The sequence below is a fragment of the Cheilinus undulatus genome, linkage group 16, assembly GCF_018320785.1.
Source record: "Cheilinus undulatus linkage group 16, ASM1832078v1, whole genome shotgun sequence".
NCBI lineage: Eukaryota > Metazoa > Chordata > Actinopteri > Labriformes > Labridae > Cheilinus > Cheilinus undulatus.
In genome coordinates this window covers 32,870,545-32,889,293 of record NC_054880.1, presented here as the reverse complement: position 1 = coordinate 32,889,293, position 18,749 = coordinate 32,870,545, and the positions used below count along the sequence as shown (strand labels likewise).

Genomic DNA, 18,749 nt, shown 5'->3' with positions numbered 1-18,749 from the left:
TGTTGGGTTGAGAGGTGTGTGCGATGAGCAGCTTTGGCTCCAGCTCCCTCTGGTGGCCTCTGTCTGGAAACACATTCACTTCAGGATAGAGAGGAGGGGAAGGGAAGAAGAAAAAAACATCCCAGACTGACATGAAATGAAGATGACTGATGTTCAGGCTGCTCAGATTGAGGCGTCAGTTCCATAAAGGGTTTGAGTCTGTGTTTGAACAGCCCAGAAGACTGCTCGGCTCACTGTCATTCCAAGTTCCCGCTCTCAGACTGGGAGATGTTGAGCGTGTTCGCGGAGGGGAAGAGGTCTCTTTGGTCCGTAGGGCTGTGGTAGTCAGACGTTAGGTCAGGGTCCAGGAGGGAGGACAGGGTGAAGTTGGAGGAGCCTTTCTTGAGGCACTGTGAGTAGAAGTTAAGAAGGAGGTCCAGCTTGTTCTCTATAGACTGGACCTGAAGCAAACAGAGGCAGGACTGAGTCATTCCACTCTGACAAGCTGACTTACCCTTTATTTATGAGATGTGAAAGGTTTTCTGTCTAGATTTTTAACCCAACAGATTTCTAGTGACATTTTTTTATACATTTTTATATGTTTCCATGCAGATAAGACATCACATTTTAACAAAACATTTTTTACACAGAAACGTTTTGTCTTAATGCTGTTTTCTACACCTCTGTGTCTTTGTATTACAGCATTTTTTAATCTCTTGAATGAAATAAAACAATCAATACAAGAAAAACATCTGTTACTTGTTTCTCCACTTTGACTACACGTCCCATCATGCTTAGCTCATCCAGTGGGTCCAGTTCTGGCGGCGTCTTTTCTCCCTTCTCAGGTCGAGCCTTCTTGTCGGGCTGGACCGCTCCTCGTCCAATTATCTGGTCCACCCTTTAGAACACAAACACGTTATAATAAACAACACAAGGCCTTAGAATAAAGGTCAATATGATTTTATTTACTAATGAAGTTAAAAAAAAAACACACAGGAAGAGGTTATATGGAGAATCCAGACAACCTCGACATGTGGTTTTAACATTAGTTTTGTTACACTTAAAAAAATGAATTTATCACGCTCATAGATGAGCTTCCAACAGGTTTCATATTCTAATTTCTAGACAGAAGTGGAGGTGAGCGGTTCCCTAGTCTTTTGGCTTAACTAAGCATGCAGACTCCTGTCTTAAGCTTTAAAATAATCACATACAAATAGAACTGGAACTGATCTTCTTCTTTCACGTTCACCTAAGAGTGAATATCTCCATTTCTCAAAATGTTATACATTTAGTGACATCGAAAAAACCCTGATAAATGAACTGTCTGAGCTCAATGCTATTTTTTAACCATTGTGTCTCTCCTGGACTTTTTTGTCTTGTAAAGCATCGAAGCTGTGGTACTCAGTCAAGCTCTAAACATCCGCTTCTTCAGGGCAATCTGGGTTTTAAGAATATGTGTGCTGTAGTAATGTCACTGGAATTAAAAAAAAAAAAAAAAAAAGGTTATGGGACTATAACAACAAAAGAAAAAAAACAGACAGAAATCAAATCTCTAAGATTATTATGTGTGATTTTGGGGCCAAAAAGCAAAAAAAAGATCATTCTATTACAAAAAGTCTTTTATATATTCCATTTTTTTAAGTCCTTGTGCATTTGGGTCATTATTAAAAGGGCAGAGACTCTGAGGGACACATCACAGCCTCTCTGTGTCTCTTTCTCTCTATTATTAGTCATTCAGGCTCTCCTTCAGTTTATAAGTCAGAGCACATATGCTGTTCAACAAAGCATGACGTGTTGACAGAACAGGATGTCACTGGTTCTAACAGCCCAGTCACATTGCATTTTTGGATACAAACAGACAATATGGTGACAGCATTAGCCTCTAGCTGAAGCAATGATTGCAAAATTTATTTTAAATGGGTAAAAAGACATTAAATATCAGAGTTAATGGTGTAAATTTAATCTTTAAAGAACCCAGAAAGTCAGCCAAGTTCCAGGCTGGCTAGAAAACGTTTTGTACGTGGCTACGATTATGGTTTATAATGTATTTTACTTTGAAGAACACGTGCCTCTTCTTGTTGTATACAGCAACACCGGTCTTGAAGGGGTTTATAGTACCAGTTACCTAAAATTTGGAGGTACTCTGTGGAGAAACTGTATTTGTGAAGCAGCAGGTACTGAGTCATTTTAAATTATATCAAGCACAGTGGGCAGTGGATCGTGGACAGTGTTATCCCTCTATTTGAAGGCTGACTTCCAGTATGGGTGATAAAATTTGCTGCTAGCTTTAAAAATTATTGAAAATTACTGCTCCAATTTGCCAGGGCCTGCAGGTTTTGTCATGTCCAAATGCTTGATGGCTTTGTGTACCTCTGAGATTAAAATTTGAAAGGCAGTAGGAAGTGTGGCATCATCATACAGAGTGACTACTCTCTCAGCACCCCAACTATGTCTGACACTGATCCCTCCTGAAAAAGCACAAGTAATAATTCAATTCAAAGTTCACCTAAACACATTAATAAAGTATATTCCTGATGTCAGCAGAGGTTTCTGAGTGACTCCTACCTCATCTGCAGGCTTTTGATTCGTCCCAGCATGTCCAGGTGTCCTGCAGAGTACTGCTCTATGACGTCCTTCACATCGTACGGACGCAGCGTCTCCTTAAACTTCCTCTTGGCCACAAGGAACTTCAGGATTCTGCACAGAAATACACTCACTGTTAGCACAAAGAGCTTCATCTGCAAATACGGATGTACTGTAAACCTTTAGAAAAATGCAGTAGCAGGACAGCTATCAAACGGCACCCTGAGAATAACAAGATTAATTACAGCCAGAGCGACCTTATCATTCACAAACAGCCCCATAAAGAGAGCAGAGGCGTCCCAACACTAAACTGTGGATATATTGTGGTGATGACAGCATATCCAGGAGACATTTACGTACTGCTGTTTCAGCAATTAGCACAAACCCACAGATAGTAACGGGTAGCCACAAACACAAATCTATAGAGCTTTCTGCTCTTTTGTCAGTGTGACAATCATGTTGGTGCCACCGGTGCTCCACAGCTGCCCCATCTCATCATCACCCACATCCAAATGTGTATGCGGGGGAATCACACAGAGAAACGCCGAGCCAGCACTCCTGCACACATCACTGACAGCATCCTAGGCAAGAGACGGTCCTTTTTGGACATCACACCAGAGTAAGAGAAGGAGATAATGGAAAGGGAGCGGGGGAAAGTTGAAGCGCGTGTGCATACTGGGTGGGTCATTCAGTTCCTCTCTTATCACTTATGTGATAGGCAGCTCAGAGATGCCGACTCCGCAGAAGGTACAGAGACATCGAATGGAAGAGAGACAAAATATACACCCTGAGTTGTCATCTGAACCGCTGATGGATTGCTTCAAGAGTCAGGATGAGAGATGGAGGAGAGAAAGAGAAGGCAATGAAGATGTTTCTTTTTTTATAGGGGAATCCTATCACACAAAACCAGACGCCTAAGTCCACCATAATACCTCCTATTTCCACTGGAGGGAGAAAAGAAATCACATCAAAGCTCCAGGAAGCTGTAGATCAGAAACACTCAGCTGTTCTGAGGTAAATTCACAACTATACCGCCACAGTCACTCTGATAGTGAGAGGCATGCTCACACTAACACAACTACACACCTGGGCTAAGCAGGAGCAGTGAAATTTGAACTTCGACAGAGGGGTCACTTTCTAAAATAACCTTTGTTGGAGTCTGCAGCGCTTGCATTTACAGCAACTACAAACGGTTTGCTGCAACAAATAAGGAGAGAAGGTGTGAAGGGAAAGAGAGGAGGAGGAGGAGGAGGTCTGCAGCTGGTGGCACAGCAGCCGTCAGCGCACTCTTCCCCTCACGCAGCACTCTCTGTTTCTTGATGACTCCTGCGTTCAGGTATTTTTTGCAGCCAGCCTTTTCTTATTTTGCAGGTAGATGCAGATTTTTTTATGCCAGGGTGGGTCTCAGGTGTGGGTGCAAGAAAAGGCTGGGGGAACAGGAGAAAAGCTGGTTGTGGTGGTGGTGGGGGGACTTTTGATTTGGATTCTCCAAGGGTTTGGTGGAAATGCTGACTCTCTTTCTCTGTCAATGGAGCCGCTTTCATAATACATGGCCAGGTTTGAGTGTGCCCCCTCTTACACACTCAGCCTGGCAGAGGACAGCTGGCACAGCTCACTGAAACGTATTCTGCTGCCCTAATGTTGGGAACGGTAACAAAAAACACAGAGCGATGATTGCAGGAACGGGAAGTGTCATCCGTGGCCCAAAAATACTTGCACAGCTAGTCCATTTTTCTTCTTGCAATTCAGCAAAGGTGGATACCTGATAGTCTCTGATGGCGAGGTTTTATGTGAGGCTTAAAATCTGACTGTTATGCTGACACCAATCCTAGGTGGGCCAGGTAGGGTGAGCCACTGCAGGGGCTGGTCTGGGGCTTTGCCAGGGCTTGCTACAGACCGGCTCAGTGAGGGAACACAAAACACCAACAACACTGTACTCAGTCATTCTATGTAAATCTACCACACAAACAAAATGTCAGCTCGTAAATATATCAGCAGAAATGGTTCAGAAAGTGATGACGCCAATCCAGGGTGACATGGGTTCAAATAACAAGCAGGTGAGAGCTATTCGGCTATAAAACACAATTTCAAAAAAGTTAGGATGTTTTGTAAAATGTGTTTAACCCTTAAGAGATCTTAGGGACTTTGTGTGCCTTATAATGGAAGAATTTTACTGTTACCCTGAATATTATTAGTTTATATCAGAGTTGTCAAAACTGCAGCTCTTGGGCCAACTGTGGCCTTCCAATTAATTAAATAAATCAAGTAAATTTAAGTTTTTTTTTTTTCTACTTAATTAGTGAACTTTTTATTCACTCACATAAACAGGACACTCTCTTTAATGGCGAAATTAGTGTAAAGGTAAAAAAGGTAATTCAAATGGAAAAAAAATGGAATTGGAAAAAAAAATAACACACATTTCATAGGGCCCCGAACAACGAACAGTGTTTTGAGCCAATGTTGTAATATCCACCACAGAATGATGACGGTTTTTGATGCAGTACCAAATGAGGGATTGATGGTCATCGGTATTTAATAGTTTTCAGCCTTGTTCCTGACATGCAGAGATTTTATGACCTGACGATGGTAAAATCTGTTAAACCATTGGAACTCCATGATGAAGAAAAGTTGTTCATAAACTGTCTGACTACACGGTCTCTCACAAAGCGGAGAACCTTGCACCATTACTGATTGAATGAGTGAGCCTATCAGGAGTGCTTCTTTTATACCCAGTTATGGTACTTTCACCTGTTATCATTTCCATACCTTTTGAGTGTTCCAGGGTTTTTTTTGGGGTATTTCACAACTTTACCAATCTTTTCACGCCCCTGTCCCAACCTTTTTGACATTTGTTGCAAGCATTAAATTCTTAATGTGTGCATATAAAAAAAAATCTGTTATTTGGGTTGAACAATAAATACACTCTATGGACAAAGTATGTGTCCGCAATTGTTAGTTGTTGAATTCAGGTGTATAAAATCATCACCTAGCCATGCAGTCTCCATGTTCAAACATTTGTGATTCAAAGGGCTCAGTGACTTCAACCACGGTACTGTGATGGATGCCGCCTTTACAGCACAATAGTTGGTGTAATTTCATCTCTGCTGGATATTCCATAGTCAACTGTAAGTGATATTATTGGAAAGTGGAAGAGTTTAGGAACAACAGCAACTCAGCCATGAAGCAGAAGGCAGCGTAAAATTTTAGCGCCAGATCAACGACTATGAAAAAGTCCCAAACACTCTTCTGATTCCATAGCTGAAGAGTTATGAACTTCCACTGGCATTAATGTAAACACTAAATCTGTGCAGTGGGAGCTTCATGAATGGGTTTCATGGCCAAGCAGCTGCATGCAAGCCTCACATCACCAAGTCCAACGCCAAGCATTGTATGGAGTGCTGCAAAGTACACTGACGCTGGACAGTGGAGCAGTGGAAACGTGTTCTGTGGAGTGACAAATCACGCTTCTTTGTTTTGCAGTCAGATGCATGAGTCTGGGTTTGGAGGATGCCAAGAAAACATCACCTGCCTGACTGGATTGTGCCAACAGTGAAGTTTGGTGGAGGGAGGATAATGGTATGGGGCTGTTTTTCAAAGTTTGGGCGAGGCCCCTTATCTCAAGCGAAGGACAATCTTCATGCTTCAGCATACCAAGACATTTTGGACAATGTTATACTTCCAGCTGTCTGACAACAGTTCAGGGAAGGCCCTTTTCTATACCAACATGACTGTGCTTCAGTGCACAAAGCAATGAATGTAAAGACATGGTTTGATGAGTTCAGTGTGGAAGAACTTGTCTTGCACCTTTGGGATGAACTGGAACAGAGATTGTGAGCCAGGCCTTCCGGTCCGACATAAGTGCCTGACCTCATAAATGCTCTACAGAATGAGTGCGGACAAATTAATGAATACAATGTCATTACAGTCCCTGTTGGTGGAATGGTGAGGTGACCCAATACTTTTATTTTTTATTTTATAAAACATCCCATCTCATTAAAATTGGGGTTTTTCAATTAAAAAAAACATGTTCTGTTTGTTTTGTTACAAAGAAGGAATGCAGGAAGTTATCAGGTCTACTTCTTTTTTCCCTTGTTCTCCACTTAATCTTCTGCTTTGTCACTTGCCACCTCTTCCTCTGTACATAAAAGGACTGCAGTCGAACCCTGATAAACAACATGCGTCTGTGTAAAGCAGAGCCTCAGCACTATTCTCAGGTATTTTGTTTTTACAAATATCAGCTGTGACCAGAACCAGGGTGTTGTGCATGAGTGTGCCCATGTGTGTGAGCTGTCCATGTGTTTGTGTGATGAAGCACCTGCTGTATCTCACACCTGCACTTTCAACAGGAACTCCCGCTCTCCTATTGACTGCAGCGGCACAGAGAAGCCGAGGTCAGAGTACTGCTGAGTCTGGTGCAACCTGAGGAGGGGTCATTTAATACCCTCTTTATCAGCGGCATCATGAGATCAAACATCATTTTATACTTGATGCTGCTCAAAGACCGGGACATATTTGACCGCTGTATGCCAACAAACAAGGAACCATCATTTTAAAAGTAAAGCAGGTGAGGAAAGGCATTTATTCACCAGATTATCTTAATAAAATAAGCCATGCTATTTTATTTGTGTAAAGATCATTATCCAAATTGTAAATGCAGGAAATGGTATTTAGGAAAAAAGGGAAAAGTGGCTGCTTTCACTGCCTGCTTGGATTTTTGGATTCTGATGCAATCAGATGGTAAATGGTTTAAAGAGGCTTACAGGATGACCATGCACAGTGCCTATAAAATTATTGAGCCCCTTATAAATTAATCATGATCAATATAATTTGGCTTTTTTGACCAAAAAAATCCCCCCAAAAATCTCTTTAATGTAAAAGTAAAAGCAGATTTCTACAAAGTATTGTTAATTAAATAAAAATCTGTAATCTAAAATAAGTGACTGCATAAATATTCATCCCCCTTTAAAGTGACACACCTAATTTATCAGTGGCCCAGCCAATTGGTCCTAGTAGTCTCACAATTAGTGAAATGGGGATCATCTGAGAGCAGTGAAAGTGTCTCAGTGATTGTAGTATAAAGACACCTGTGTCTAGAAGGTTCAGCCACTGGTTAATCAGCGTTCCTGGCTACCATTACACCATGAAGACAAAAGAACACTCCAAGCAACTCAGAAAAAAGCTTATTGAAAAGTCTAAGTCAGGGGATGAATACAAAAACATTTTCAAGGCACTGAACATCCCCCAGAGTTCAGATAGATCCACCATCAAGAAATGGAAGCAATATGGGCCATGTGTAAATCTGCCTAGATCAGGCCCTCCTCACAACCTGAGTGACTGTGCAAGAAAGGAGACTAGTGAGAGAGGCCACCAAGACACCTCTATACTGAGAGACTGCATAAAACAACTGTTCATCACAAGTCAAAGCTTTGTAGGAGAGTGGCAAAGAGAAAGCCACTGCTGAAGGAAACTCAGATTAAATCTGGACTAGAGTTCACAAAAAAGCATGAGGAAGACTCCAGTGGAAGAAAGTTCTTGAGACCAAAATGGAGCTTTTTGGCCATCAGACAAGACACCAAACACTGCACATCACCACAAACACACCATCCCACTGAAAAGCATGGTGGTGGCAGCATCATGTACATCATGTGGGGATGCTTCTCAGCAGCCAGCCCTGGAAGGCTTGTAAAGGTAGAGGGTAAAAGGAATTTGGCAAAATATAGTAAAATCCTGGAAGACAGTCTTATTCAGCCTGCAAGAGAACTACAGCTAGGGAGAAGATTTATGTTCAAGTAAGACAATGAGCCGAAGCATACAGCCAAAGCTACACAGAAATGGTTACAAGACAACATGGTGAATGTTCTGGAGAGGCTGAATCAAAGCCCAGACCTCAATCCAATAGAGAATTTGTGGCTGGACTTTAAAAGGGCTGTTCACGCCTGATTCCTGTACAACCTGAAAGAGCTTGAGCAGTTTTGCAAAGAAGAATGGAGTCAAACTGCAGTGTCCAGATGTGCAAGCCTGATTGAGACCTTTCCATACAGACTCAGTGCTGGGATTGCTGCCAAAGGTGACTCTACTCAATAATGACTTAAAGGGGGAGGGGGGTATTTATGCAGCCACATACTTTATATTACAGATTTTTATTTAATTAAAATTACCAACAAGAGTTGTTCAATAACAGGAAAAAACATCCAAGGGGCTGAATACCTATATATATAGGCACTCCTATTTAGCTTTATAGGAAACAGCACCAATACAGTTAGCAAAAAAATGCTTATAAATGCAAAAAGTTGTTCTGATTGAGCCAAACAGAGGTTGATGTCCTCATATGGTCTGCATTTTTACAATTGGACCACCAACATGCCTCAGCTTCATTCAGGAGCTTTATAGAGTACATACATCCAGCGTCATGTTAACATGAGAAATGCTGTGAAAGGAACAGCTCTGTCATCAGAGAGAGATCCTTTATAATCCGCTCTCCTTGCACCTCTCTAGAGATAAGCCAGGCCCCAACACCAGATGTTTGCTAGCAGCTGTAGTTTTTTTTTTTTCTGCCACCATCAGTAAAAAAATTTCCTCTACTGTGTGACTGTCTAAATCTGACATAAAGTTAGGAACCCTCTGGGTATCTACACGTTTATGAAACAGAAGGCTGTATGTGTTTTGTTGCTTACACAGTTTGATTAATTACTAATTGTTATATTACTCGCATGGATTTGCCTACAGAGCAGTTTTCTCACACGTTGTTCATGGATTATGCATTGTTTCTTTGCCTTTCTTCTGCAAGCAGAAGAATGAAGTACCTATTAATTTAAAGTGTGTAAGCACATGAACATCTGACAATGCAGTAACATTATATCAGTGCAATTAATCAGTAATTAACATGGAGAGACAACACAACGACAGACGTCAGTATCACTGTAACCTACTTCATCACTATGATTACAAATGCCTCCTGAAAACTGAACAAGATAATTCGTGGTAATGTGATCCTTCATCTGTGTAGTATTTGTGTGTTTGTGAGTGCCAAATGGCCATCCTATCACGCCACCTTTCACATGACCGGCCTGAACGCGCCGAGTGACAAGGTCACTGCAGGAGGGCTCAGTTTCTGCTCCTGAGTGGATATTTCTACTCCGTCAGCTGAATACGCACACGGCAGTTCCTAAATGGAGGAGCAGCCACACGGCCATTAATGCATGCTGTAAATGCCATGGAAGATCCAGAGCCAGTCTGAATCCACATGAAGGGGGAGTAACTGTCCAAACTCAACGCAACTACTCCAGGGTGTTCAACAGGTCAGATATACCTGGCAGCCCAGCATTGTTTTCCAGAAGAGTTCTTCAGGAAAACTGGGATTTAAATAACCCAGTATGTTAAGCTGAGAAATCCCAGTAAAATGAATTAAGAGAAAGTTTGATGAATTTCAAGAATTTGCTGCAAATATTTGGAGGAAATTTTCAATAATTTCAAGAAGAAATTGTGAAAGTTCCCACATTTATCTACAAATTTTAAGAAAGTTTAAGAAAGGGAAAAGTTTCTGAAAATTGTCAAGAAAAAAATCCACTTCAAAAAGAATTTTTCAAAAAATTCCCAGGGAAGTTTTGAAAAATATTCTAGAGAAACCCTGTAGGTTTCTTCAAATATTTAATAAAATCCAGAGGATTTTTCTGAAAATTCCTTGGGAAGTTTCCAAAAGCCATGTTAAGTATCTGATTCATTTCAAGGGAGGTCTACTGTAGTTTTTTGTGAAAATGCTCCAAAATTCTCCTGAAAAATTTAGAAAAAAAAAATCCTGCAAAGTTTCCAAAAATTCCAGAACTATTCCTGAAAATTCTTGGAGAATTCCGGCCGTTTTCTGAAATTCTGTGATAATCTACCCAAAATTCCTGGAAAAATACAAATGGAAAGATTCAAATTTTTAGAAACACTCAAACATTTCTAGGAAAATCTGTTAATGGTTTTAATAGGTGTCTGAAAATTCCAAGAAATTTCCTAAAATTCCTGGAATATGCCCCCAAATTACTGCAGTTACTTCCTTAAACAAAAAAGGGAACAAAATTACAAGAAAATTCATTACATTTGCCAAAGATATTAAAAGATTTCCAGAAACCTTGGTGAAAAAATACTTGGAAAAAAGTCTGCATTTCCAGTGAAGGTTTCCGAAAATCATGGGAACAACTTCAGAAAAATTGTGAAAGTTTGTTTGTCTGGAACTTTCAGAAAACTCTGATGAAAATTCCAAAAAAGGTTTGAAAATTTCTATGAAAATAATCATTTTAAAATTCAATTGAAGGTTTGCCTGAATCCCCAGAAAAAAAATCGAGACATATCCTAGGAAACTCTCCTAAAAATCAACTTGGAAATTCCAAAAGTCGCCGAAAATTGACAAAAAATCCTATGAAATTTAAATAAAACAACCAGGAGGGTTACTAGAATGCCTGGAAAGTTACTGAATCATCCTCAGGAAAATTTTTTCAAATTTTCCCAAAGGTTTTAAAAAATGTATGAAAAGTTCCTGAAACTTTGCATGATAGTTTCAGAAACTGATGGAAATAGCCCAAGTCCCCTTGAAAATGTGTGAGAAAGTTTCACATTCTACAAATAATTACTGTGAACGAAATTCCCAGAAAAGTTACGAAACTCTTCCCACTGAAATCCTCATACCCTTGGTTGAAGTCAGTTATTGGCAATTTTATTCTATCTTATTTTTTTATTTATTGTAGGGGATGGTGCATATTAATAACCAAGCACATGTTAATGTTTTAGATTGTAGCCACAGGCCAATTTCCATCCGTAGTCCCAGGCAGGTTGATGGTGTAAACACATAAAAGTTTACATCAAGCATGAAATTATGACAAGAAAAAATATACTTAAAATCAGGCAACACACCAAACAACATAAACAGTACATTAATATGCAAAGAGCCACATATAACAATAAAGAAAGTGGCTATATGACTCTGCTTAAGACCGACCAGGTATGAAGTGACCATTACAGTTAAAGTGCTTAAAGCAGATGGTAAAGTGCTGTAAAGCTTAAGTGCTGATGTATTGCACATGATTATATATGTGCTTTTGAAAATTGCACATTCGCCCTATGTAAAGTGCTGATATGATTGCACTTAGCCCTTTTGCACAGAATTTGCATACACAGACATGTATACACATTACTGCACACGGATAGCATACATGGGTGTATTTATGTTTGTAATATTGCACAGAAGATGCATACATAGATGTATTTAAGCATGTTTTCATAGTAATAATTAAATGGTTCAACATGGTCAAAATTCTGGTTTGTCCTTAGCCATGCTTTCTGATGACCCTTGAAACTTGCAAAGCTGTAGCAGTCCCTGACTGAGAGTGGTAAACTGTTTCATAGTGTGCTCCCTTTGAACGATTCAAAGTGTAGTGTAATTAAATGATCATATGTCAGCAGCAGGTTGTACCTGACAGCACGTATGAGAGTCTTGACTGCGGGGATCACCTCCTCCATTGCCACGTCACAGTAAGGTTTGTCCTCCACACTGTCCTCTCCGACTCCCTCAACTGAGCAAAGACAGAGTCAGACATTAAAACAGAAAATACCCATGAATGAACAGTTTTTGTGTCTTCGTTTACCATCAGCAGGTGGGCGCGGTTTTAGCCGAAGTGAAGTGCGGAAGCGTGTGCGGTCGTTAAAGCTCCAGCTCTTCTGGACCTTCCCTGGGCTTGTGGCCTCAGGAACGTTCTCCTGGCTGGGGGATCGGCGAACACCTGAACCCGGGGGCAGGGGAGACGCCTTGTTTCTGATGGTTTGGGATGACCGGGAGTTGTTCATCCTGATCCGGTCCCTGAATCCCATTTTACTGCTGACAGTGGGGATAATGAGTTAAACACCTGAAGGCAGAGCGGATCGTGATGGGCAACAGGTTTATATAAATAATCAGAATCCATGTATTTGACCTTCATGGAAAACTAAGCTGTGTTATCCTGGGAGTTTAAGGAAGCAGCAGATGAGCAGCTTGAGCTTGTTAGAAAAGACTTTGTTAGTGAATTAACACAAAATACAAGGCCATTCACTTAAACAGACAAAACAGAGACACAGACATTGAGATTATTTCTCAGCAAGGCTCAGTCTAGCTGACTTACCATGCCTTTGACCACAGGGACCACTCAGTATAATGCTCTAAAATGATTCTGCCCTGAGGATTTGCTTATTTAATGTGCCTATCATAGCACCTGAATCAGCAAAATCAGACTGAAACCTGATTCAAGACTTGAAGTAGTGCTGGGATGGCGGAAAAATGTTCCACCACCATCAGAATTAAACGACACGCTACCCTAATCCCATCAGCAGAGCGAATAAGCATCAAAATACCGGCTTCAAAGAGCAGCCACACAAAAGGTGCCTCATTAAGGGCTGCGTACCACTCAACACTACCCAAGAAGGACTGGTATGTGAGGTCATCTATTTACATGAGGAGAGCTATTTGGCGGCCATTCTTGCCCTAACCCATGCTCTGGAGACCTCTCCTCTCCTGCAGCCTCTTACATGTTATACACAGTCACAGATCCATAAGAAAATGCACAACATCATGCACCACGGAGCAATTCCAGCCCAGTCCTTCACCCACTCTTTTCTTTTTCTTTGCGATGATATACTCTTTGTTGTGCGTGAGTTACAGTCAGCCATTTAAATTAAAATTTAAATAGTTAAAGGATGTTAGTGGAAAACGGCGTTTCATTCAAGCAAGCTGAAACGCTTCAGGTAGACTGGAGGAAGGTAGAGTGAAAGATGCATGCACGTGAATGATTTGGATGCATTCAGGACCGTAAACCTGACTGCATCTTTACAAATCAAGAAGGGAATACTGCATGTCAACAGAAACATTATGGCACTTAAAAACCTTTCAAAAATACAGCACAAACATGCTGATTTTGTGAAAAGGTTATATGACTTATTTGACATAGGAAAGCATGCTGAATCATTTAAACCTTCTCTCCAAGAGGACAGTAGAAATGAGAAGAAACAAGAGAATTTCAAACAGAAAACAAAAGAGTCATTTTGGATTTATCTATAATGTTTGGGCACTTGTTAAATAAACTAGCAGAAAGAGTAAGTGCATGAGTGTTTGGTAGATTATTTCTTTGTTGTAACAATGCTTCCTGTAAATAAATCGTATCCCACTGAAAGTCCGTTTATTTCCCCTTTTAATGGTGCCACATTTGTAAGGATCATGCATTTGTAGGATGAGCAGCAGAGCTGAGTATGTTGTTGCACCCATGAAGAACTACTCAAATCTGACAAAGCCAAACAGATTATTCTACCATTTACTCATTTGGTTGATTGGATGATTGAAGCTGAAATAACAAGAAATACTGGCAATTTAACAATTTCTTTGTTTAACAAACAGGAGCCTCAGTAGCATGTGGAAGAACCTTACAACAGCCTGGCACCTCCTCCTCATGCTGGTCACCAGCTTGGTCACACATTGCTGTGGGATGGCATCCCATTTTTCAATCAGCATTTGTCACAAGTCAGCCAGTGTGGTTGTGTTGGTCACTCTAGCACCAACAGCACACCCAAGCTGATCCCACAAGTGTTCAATGGGGTTGAGGTCAAAACTGCTGGCAGGTTATTCCCTCCTCTCCACTCCCAAATTCTGGAGGTAGTCTCTGATAAACCCCACTCTGTGGGGGCCAGCACTGTCATTTGGGAGGATAGAGTTTGGTCCAAGACTGTGGAGATATGGGATTGAATGGCAGGCCTATTAGACCAGAGATTTGCTGTGTTCAGTCTGTTCTGGATTGTCTGGGCAGAGAGCCAACGGCCATATCGTCCTGCAAATCTTGACTATAAATCTGTAGAAGACAGCCTACATTTTCTAAGTGCTGACTGGGGGAGGAAATGGTCTTCTTCTTCTCTGGCATCCCCCATTATATGGATCTTGGCCTTCAGTTTGGAGATGGTACTAAGGCTCACTCCAAATAATGCCGACTTGGTTTAAACCAGCTTGAAGTTGTCCTATCATAGAGGCCCTATCCAGATCAGTCAAATGTGAGATGCTGATTCATCTGCTGACCACTGTAGCAGGGCCCATGCTCACAGACAATCAGTAACCAATCATTCACCTGCACTTTGGGTTCCAAGAAGCTCCAAACGAGAGTCAACAGCCGAATAAGCTGTTTGGCATTAGCAGAGGAAATTTGGAACATTTTTCATGGACTAACCCACAAACTCCGCTCTGCTGTTCATTCCACAAATGCATGCTCCTGACAAATGTGGCACCATTTGAAAGGGAAATAAACAGGCTTTCAACTGGATAAGATTTATTGACAAGAAGCATTGCTACAACAACACTCATTTACTTACTTTTTGTGCTAAGTTTAGATGTTTTATGTCCTCATTTCATCACAGATGAAACATTATGACTGGTTAAAATAATGTCCCACTGATAAACCACATGGGCTTTAGTTGTTTGTTTTGACACATGGTTTATCATGATGCTCAAGCAAACCAAGCAAGATCAGAACAAGATTCTCCAGCACAAAAAAAACAAGATGGAGAAACATCATTTCATCACAGTAGAAGAAACACTCAAACATTTGAGGATCAGAGTTTAAGGCCTGCTGGCTGAAAATAAACCTTTGAAGAGAGCAGGAAAAGAGAGAAATGTTCCAACTGTGATGTAGTTAATTCTTTTAAATGTTTTTATAATTTCAAGAAAAAATGTCAGAAAGCCTTCACATCAGTCCTCAGATTTTGAGTGTTTCAGTCAAGATGAGCAGGTAGTCTGAGTTTAATGACCAGCAGGAGTGTTGTTATTGTTTTGGTGACGTTTTAGCGTGCCCCGTGCACAAGCTCATTGCCGTGGATACCTCTGCTTGCGGCCAGCGTGAATCCGGAAGAGACCCCGCTTTTTAGAAAGGAGTTGACTGAGGAGACACACAAGGCAGAGGGAGAGAGGGTGTGAGGGGGGAAGGAGAGGAAGTGGGAGAGGGGAGGTGGAGGAGGAGTAGAAGTCCTGGGTACTTGGTTAACCCGTTCGGATAACTTAGAAAAGGAAAGACACACAGGGAGGTGTGACGTCTCAATAGTCCAAAAACCCTCGTTTTGGTTTTACTGTCTCACCTCAAGCTGGGAAATTTAGTTTGAAGAGGCAGTTTTGGATTATGGAGACACACAGTGAGAAGTGAGGAGGTGGGTTTGGAGGATCATGCAAAAGTGGAAGGTTTCATTTGAGTATATTCATCAAAACAGCCCAGAGAACATCATAGTTAGACAGCAGCTCCCCAAAACAACTACAGTTTCCTATTATTCCTTCATCCTATGCATGCAAATGTCGCTGTCCTATTCTGGCTTTATGCTAAAATAGTTTAATAAAAATGCAGCAGATACACTCTTTTACTACACTCTTCTATCAACAAGCACAGCTGTTGACTGGAGGAACAAACCTGCATGGAGTTTCTGCCTTCCTGAGAACAGATGGAGGATGGAGGATGGAGGATGGATGGCATGGAAAAGATACAATGGAGAGAAAAGGGAAAGAAAGAGGAAGAAGCAACCAGTAAGTGAACAGCGGGAGGATGAGGATGGCGTGTGTATGAGCTGAGCAGACAAAGATGCAGAGAAGCAGTGGGAGGGCCTGCAAACACAGTGGTCTCAGATCCGCATTAGTGACACACTGTTAGAAACACACACAGCACAAAGCTCCGTCAGCCTGAGCTTCTGTTGGGAGTCCCCTGCTGTTCTCATAGTGAGTGTCTGTGTGTGTCTATGTAAGTGTCGGCAGACTTTTAGCCACCTGTTTGGATGTGAGAAGAGGTGAAGGTGCATACCTGTCCCCCGAAAGGTAGGGGGAGCTGTAGGGCCGCAGCCCAGACAGCAGCGTGTGGTAGGAGTTGTGGAGAACCTTCTTGTTGTTACGCTGTCGCTGGAGGTGACTGAACAGGAGCGTCAGTTCTCTGACACCCCCACGTGCACAAATAAAAACAAAAAAAAACATGACAAATGAACAAAGAATTATGGAAAAACTCACAAAAAGGCCAAAACAATGGTCCGACTGCTCAAAAGAAGAAGGATGCATGAGAAAATAGTTATCAGATACGATAAAGCAAAGTGAACATTTTCACTTTATCAGTCAGAGTTTCTTTAGGTGTTTCTCATGATCTCGTCTTTTAAAGCAAATACAAATTAGTCAAATTAATACATAAATGCAAATTATAAGAAACCACTGTGAGAACAAAAGGAATTAAAATTTAATAAAGAAGTGGTGGAAAATGTGTAAAAGAGAGGCTTTTTCAAATAATATGAAAATCAGAGGAAACAATGTTTGACTTAAAACCACCACTGAAACACTCTAGCTGGGTTTGAAAGGACACAAAGTAGAATTATTGGATATAAAACTATGTTTTCATAACAATTTAAAGGTATAATATGCAGATTTCCTGATTGAATATGTCATTAAGAAAGACTCTATATACTCCCTCTGGATTTGTTGTTCTCATCTCTATGTTCACAGTGATGGGACAGTGCTTTAGAGTCCTGCAGCGAGGTGGGCACCTGATGGGCACCCGCTGAAAATGTTCAAAAATATGATCCTATCTCACGGGTACAGGCACGGGTAAAATAAACAAAATGTGGGCAGGTGACAAGAACCAAAAAAAAACCCTGCCATATGATAATGATAACAGTTATGTTTACATCAAAATGAGCAAATATCGTAAAGAATTAGTTCTTTGAAACAGATCTACATCAGCTGAAAAAAGTTATTAACTAAAACTAAAATGGTCACGTGGTCTCATTTACGTTGAAACCGAGGTTACATTAAAATAATTAAAATGTAAGTTTGCACATTACTTTTTTTGAATGTGCATGGCTGTGTTCAACTGGGCCCTGACCACCATTAGGTAAAGTGGGGATCCCCAGGCTCTGGCACTGTCAGTTTGGGAGTTGTAAGCTGAAAACTTGAAGAACCCCTTCAGTGAGGGATATTGGAGGTATGGCCACAGTTAAGCTGGTGGTTTAGCTCAGATGGTAGTGCAGGCGCCCATAAGCAGAGGCTACAGTCCGCCATTAACTGGTAGTTTATCAATTCCTAATCCTGGTGCTGTTTGGTTCATCTCTCCCCATATTCAGGTGTCCTATCAAACAATGGAAAAGCCCTAAAAATCCTCTTTTAAAAATCCAGAGCAAATCTGTGTTTTTTGTTTGAGGGAGACATGTCTGGACATCTACTCTGTCAGTCACATATTATACCTTTAAATATTTGAGCATTTATAGTTTGCAATGTTGTGAAGCTCCTCTGAAATCTTTGTCTGCATTCATAGAAACACATCAAACAAAGGACATAAGGCAATCACAAATATCTGCATCCACTCAGAGCTGGACTCATTGGAGCTCCTACCTGAACGACGGCAGCATGCTGTCGTAGAAGTACCACGTAGCTGTCAGATAAGAGTGTTTGGCATCTGTAGAGTAGAGACGCCATGCAGCCTAAAGAAAGGCACAAAGTAAAAGTTCACCTCTGACTTGAGTTTGTATTTCACAGTAACAGAGCCCACATGATTTGTTACCTGGATCAGGTTTGCAGCAGGCATCCTCCTCTTCTCAAAGTGCTTCTGCCTGTGCTGCTCCTGAACCTTCAGAGCAAATCCTGACCCCAGAATTCCCTGGGGGTCAGAGGGGGAATCAAAGAGGGGAGTGGGACTCCGACCGGGGCTGAGAGGCTATAAACAGGGTTGTGAGTAAATATAAAGATGTAAACATGTGGGAGACTTACAGCAGGCAGGGCAAAGAAGGACACTCCCAGGAGAGCAAAGCCGGCAGCCAGGAGCCGTCCCTGCCAGGTACGAGGGGTCTTATCACCATAGCCGATAGTGGTTAGTGTAATCTGGGTGGTAGAAGCAAATGCATTTTCTTGTTTTCGTTATCTAAAAACCTGTGAGCAACAGATATCTTGGACTGTAATCACTACAACCTTTAAATATTTTGTTTTGGCACCTGCCCGTTCAAAATAGAACAAAGTAATTAACAGAGGCAGAGCAGCAACTCCCCTGGGTTCTACCAGATACAATTACTGTCTTATTTCAGTTTTATTTTTGTCAGGGGAGAGTGGTTTCTGATCAGCAGATTCTACTTTACAAACATCATTTTACTCAGTCAAGTAGTGCATAAAGCGGTCTTGAGATATATCTTTTACA

The 18,749-nt window shown here is 41.2% G+C and overlaps 1 protein-coding gene across 2 annotated transcripts in view; it reads right to left on the bottom strand.

Annotated features, from left to right (window-relative positions):
* LOC121523192 (potassium voltage-gated channel subfamily KQT member 4) overlaps window positions 1-18,749 on the bottom strand; it is a 73,218-nt gene continuing 54,469 nt past the window's right edge. Inside the window, exons 6-14 of one of the 2 annotated variants that reach the window (XM_041807972.1) lie at window positions 18,329-18,439; window positions 18,123-18,218; window positions 17,954-18,042; window positions 16,386-16,511; window positions 12,186-12,415; window positions 12,014-12,113; window positions 2,545-2,676; window positions 739-877; window positions 1-440 (exon numbers count right to left, since the gene is read on the bottom strand). In XM_041807972.1, the coding sequence (XP_041663906.1) occupies window positions 237-440; window positions 739-877; window positions 2,545-2,676; window positions 12,014-12,113; window positions 12,186-12,415; window positions 16,386-16,511; window positions 17,954-18,042; window positions 18,123-18,218; window positions 18,329-18,439 (1,227 nt within the window). In that variant the 3' untranslated portion in view covers window positions 1-236. The remainder of the gene's footprint in view (window positions 441-738; window positions 878-2,544; window positions 2,677-12,013; window positions 12,114-12,185; window positions 12,416-16,385; window positions 16,512-17,953; window positions 18,043-18,122; window positions 18,219-18,328; window positions 18,440-18,749) is intronic. The other variant, XM_041807973.1, reaches the window with a different exon arrangement.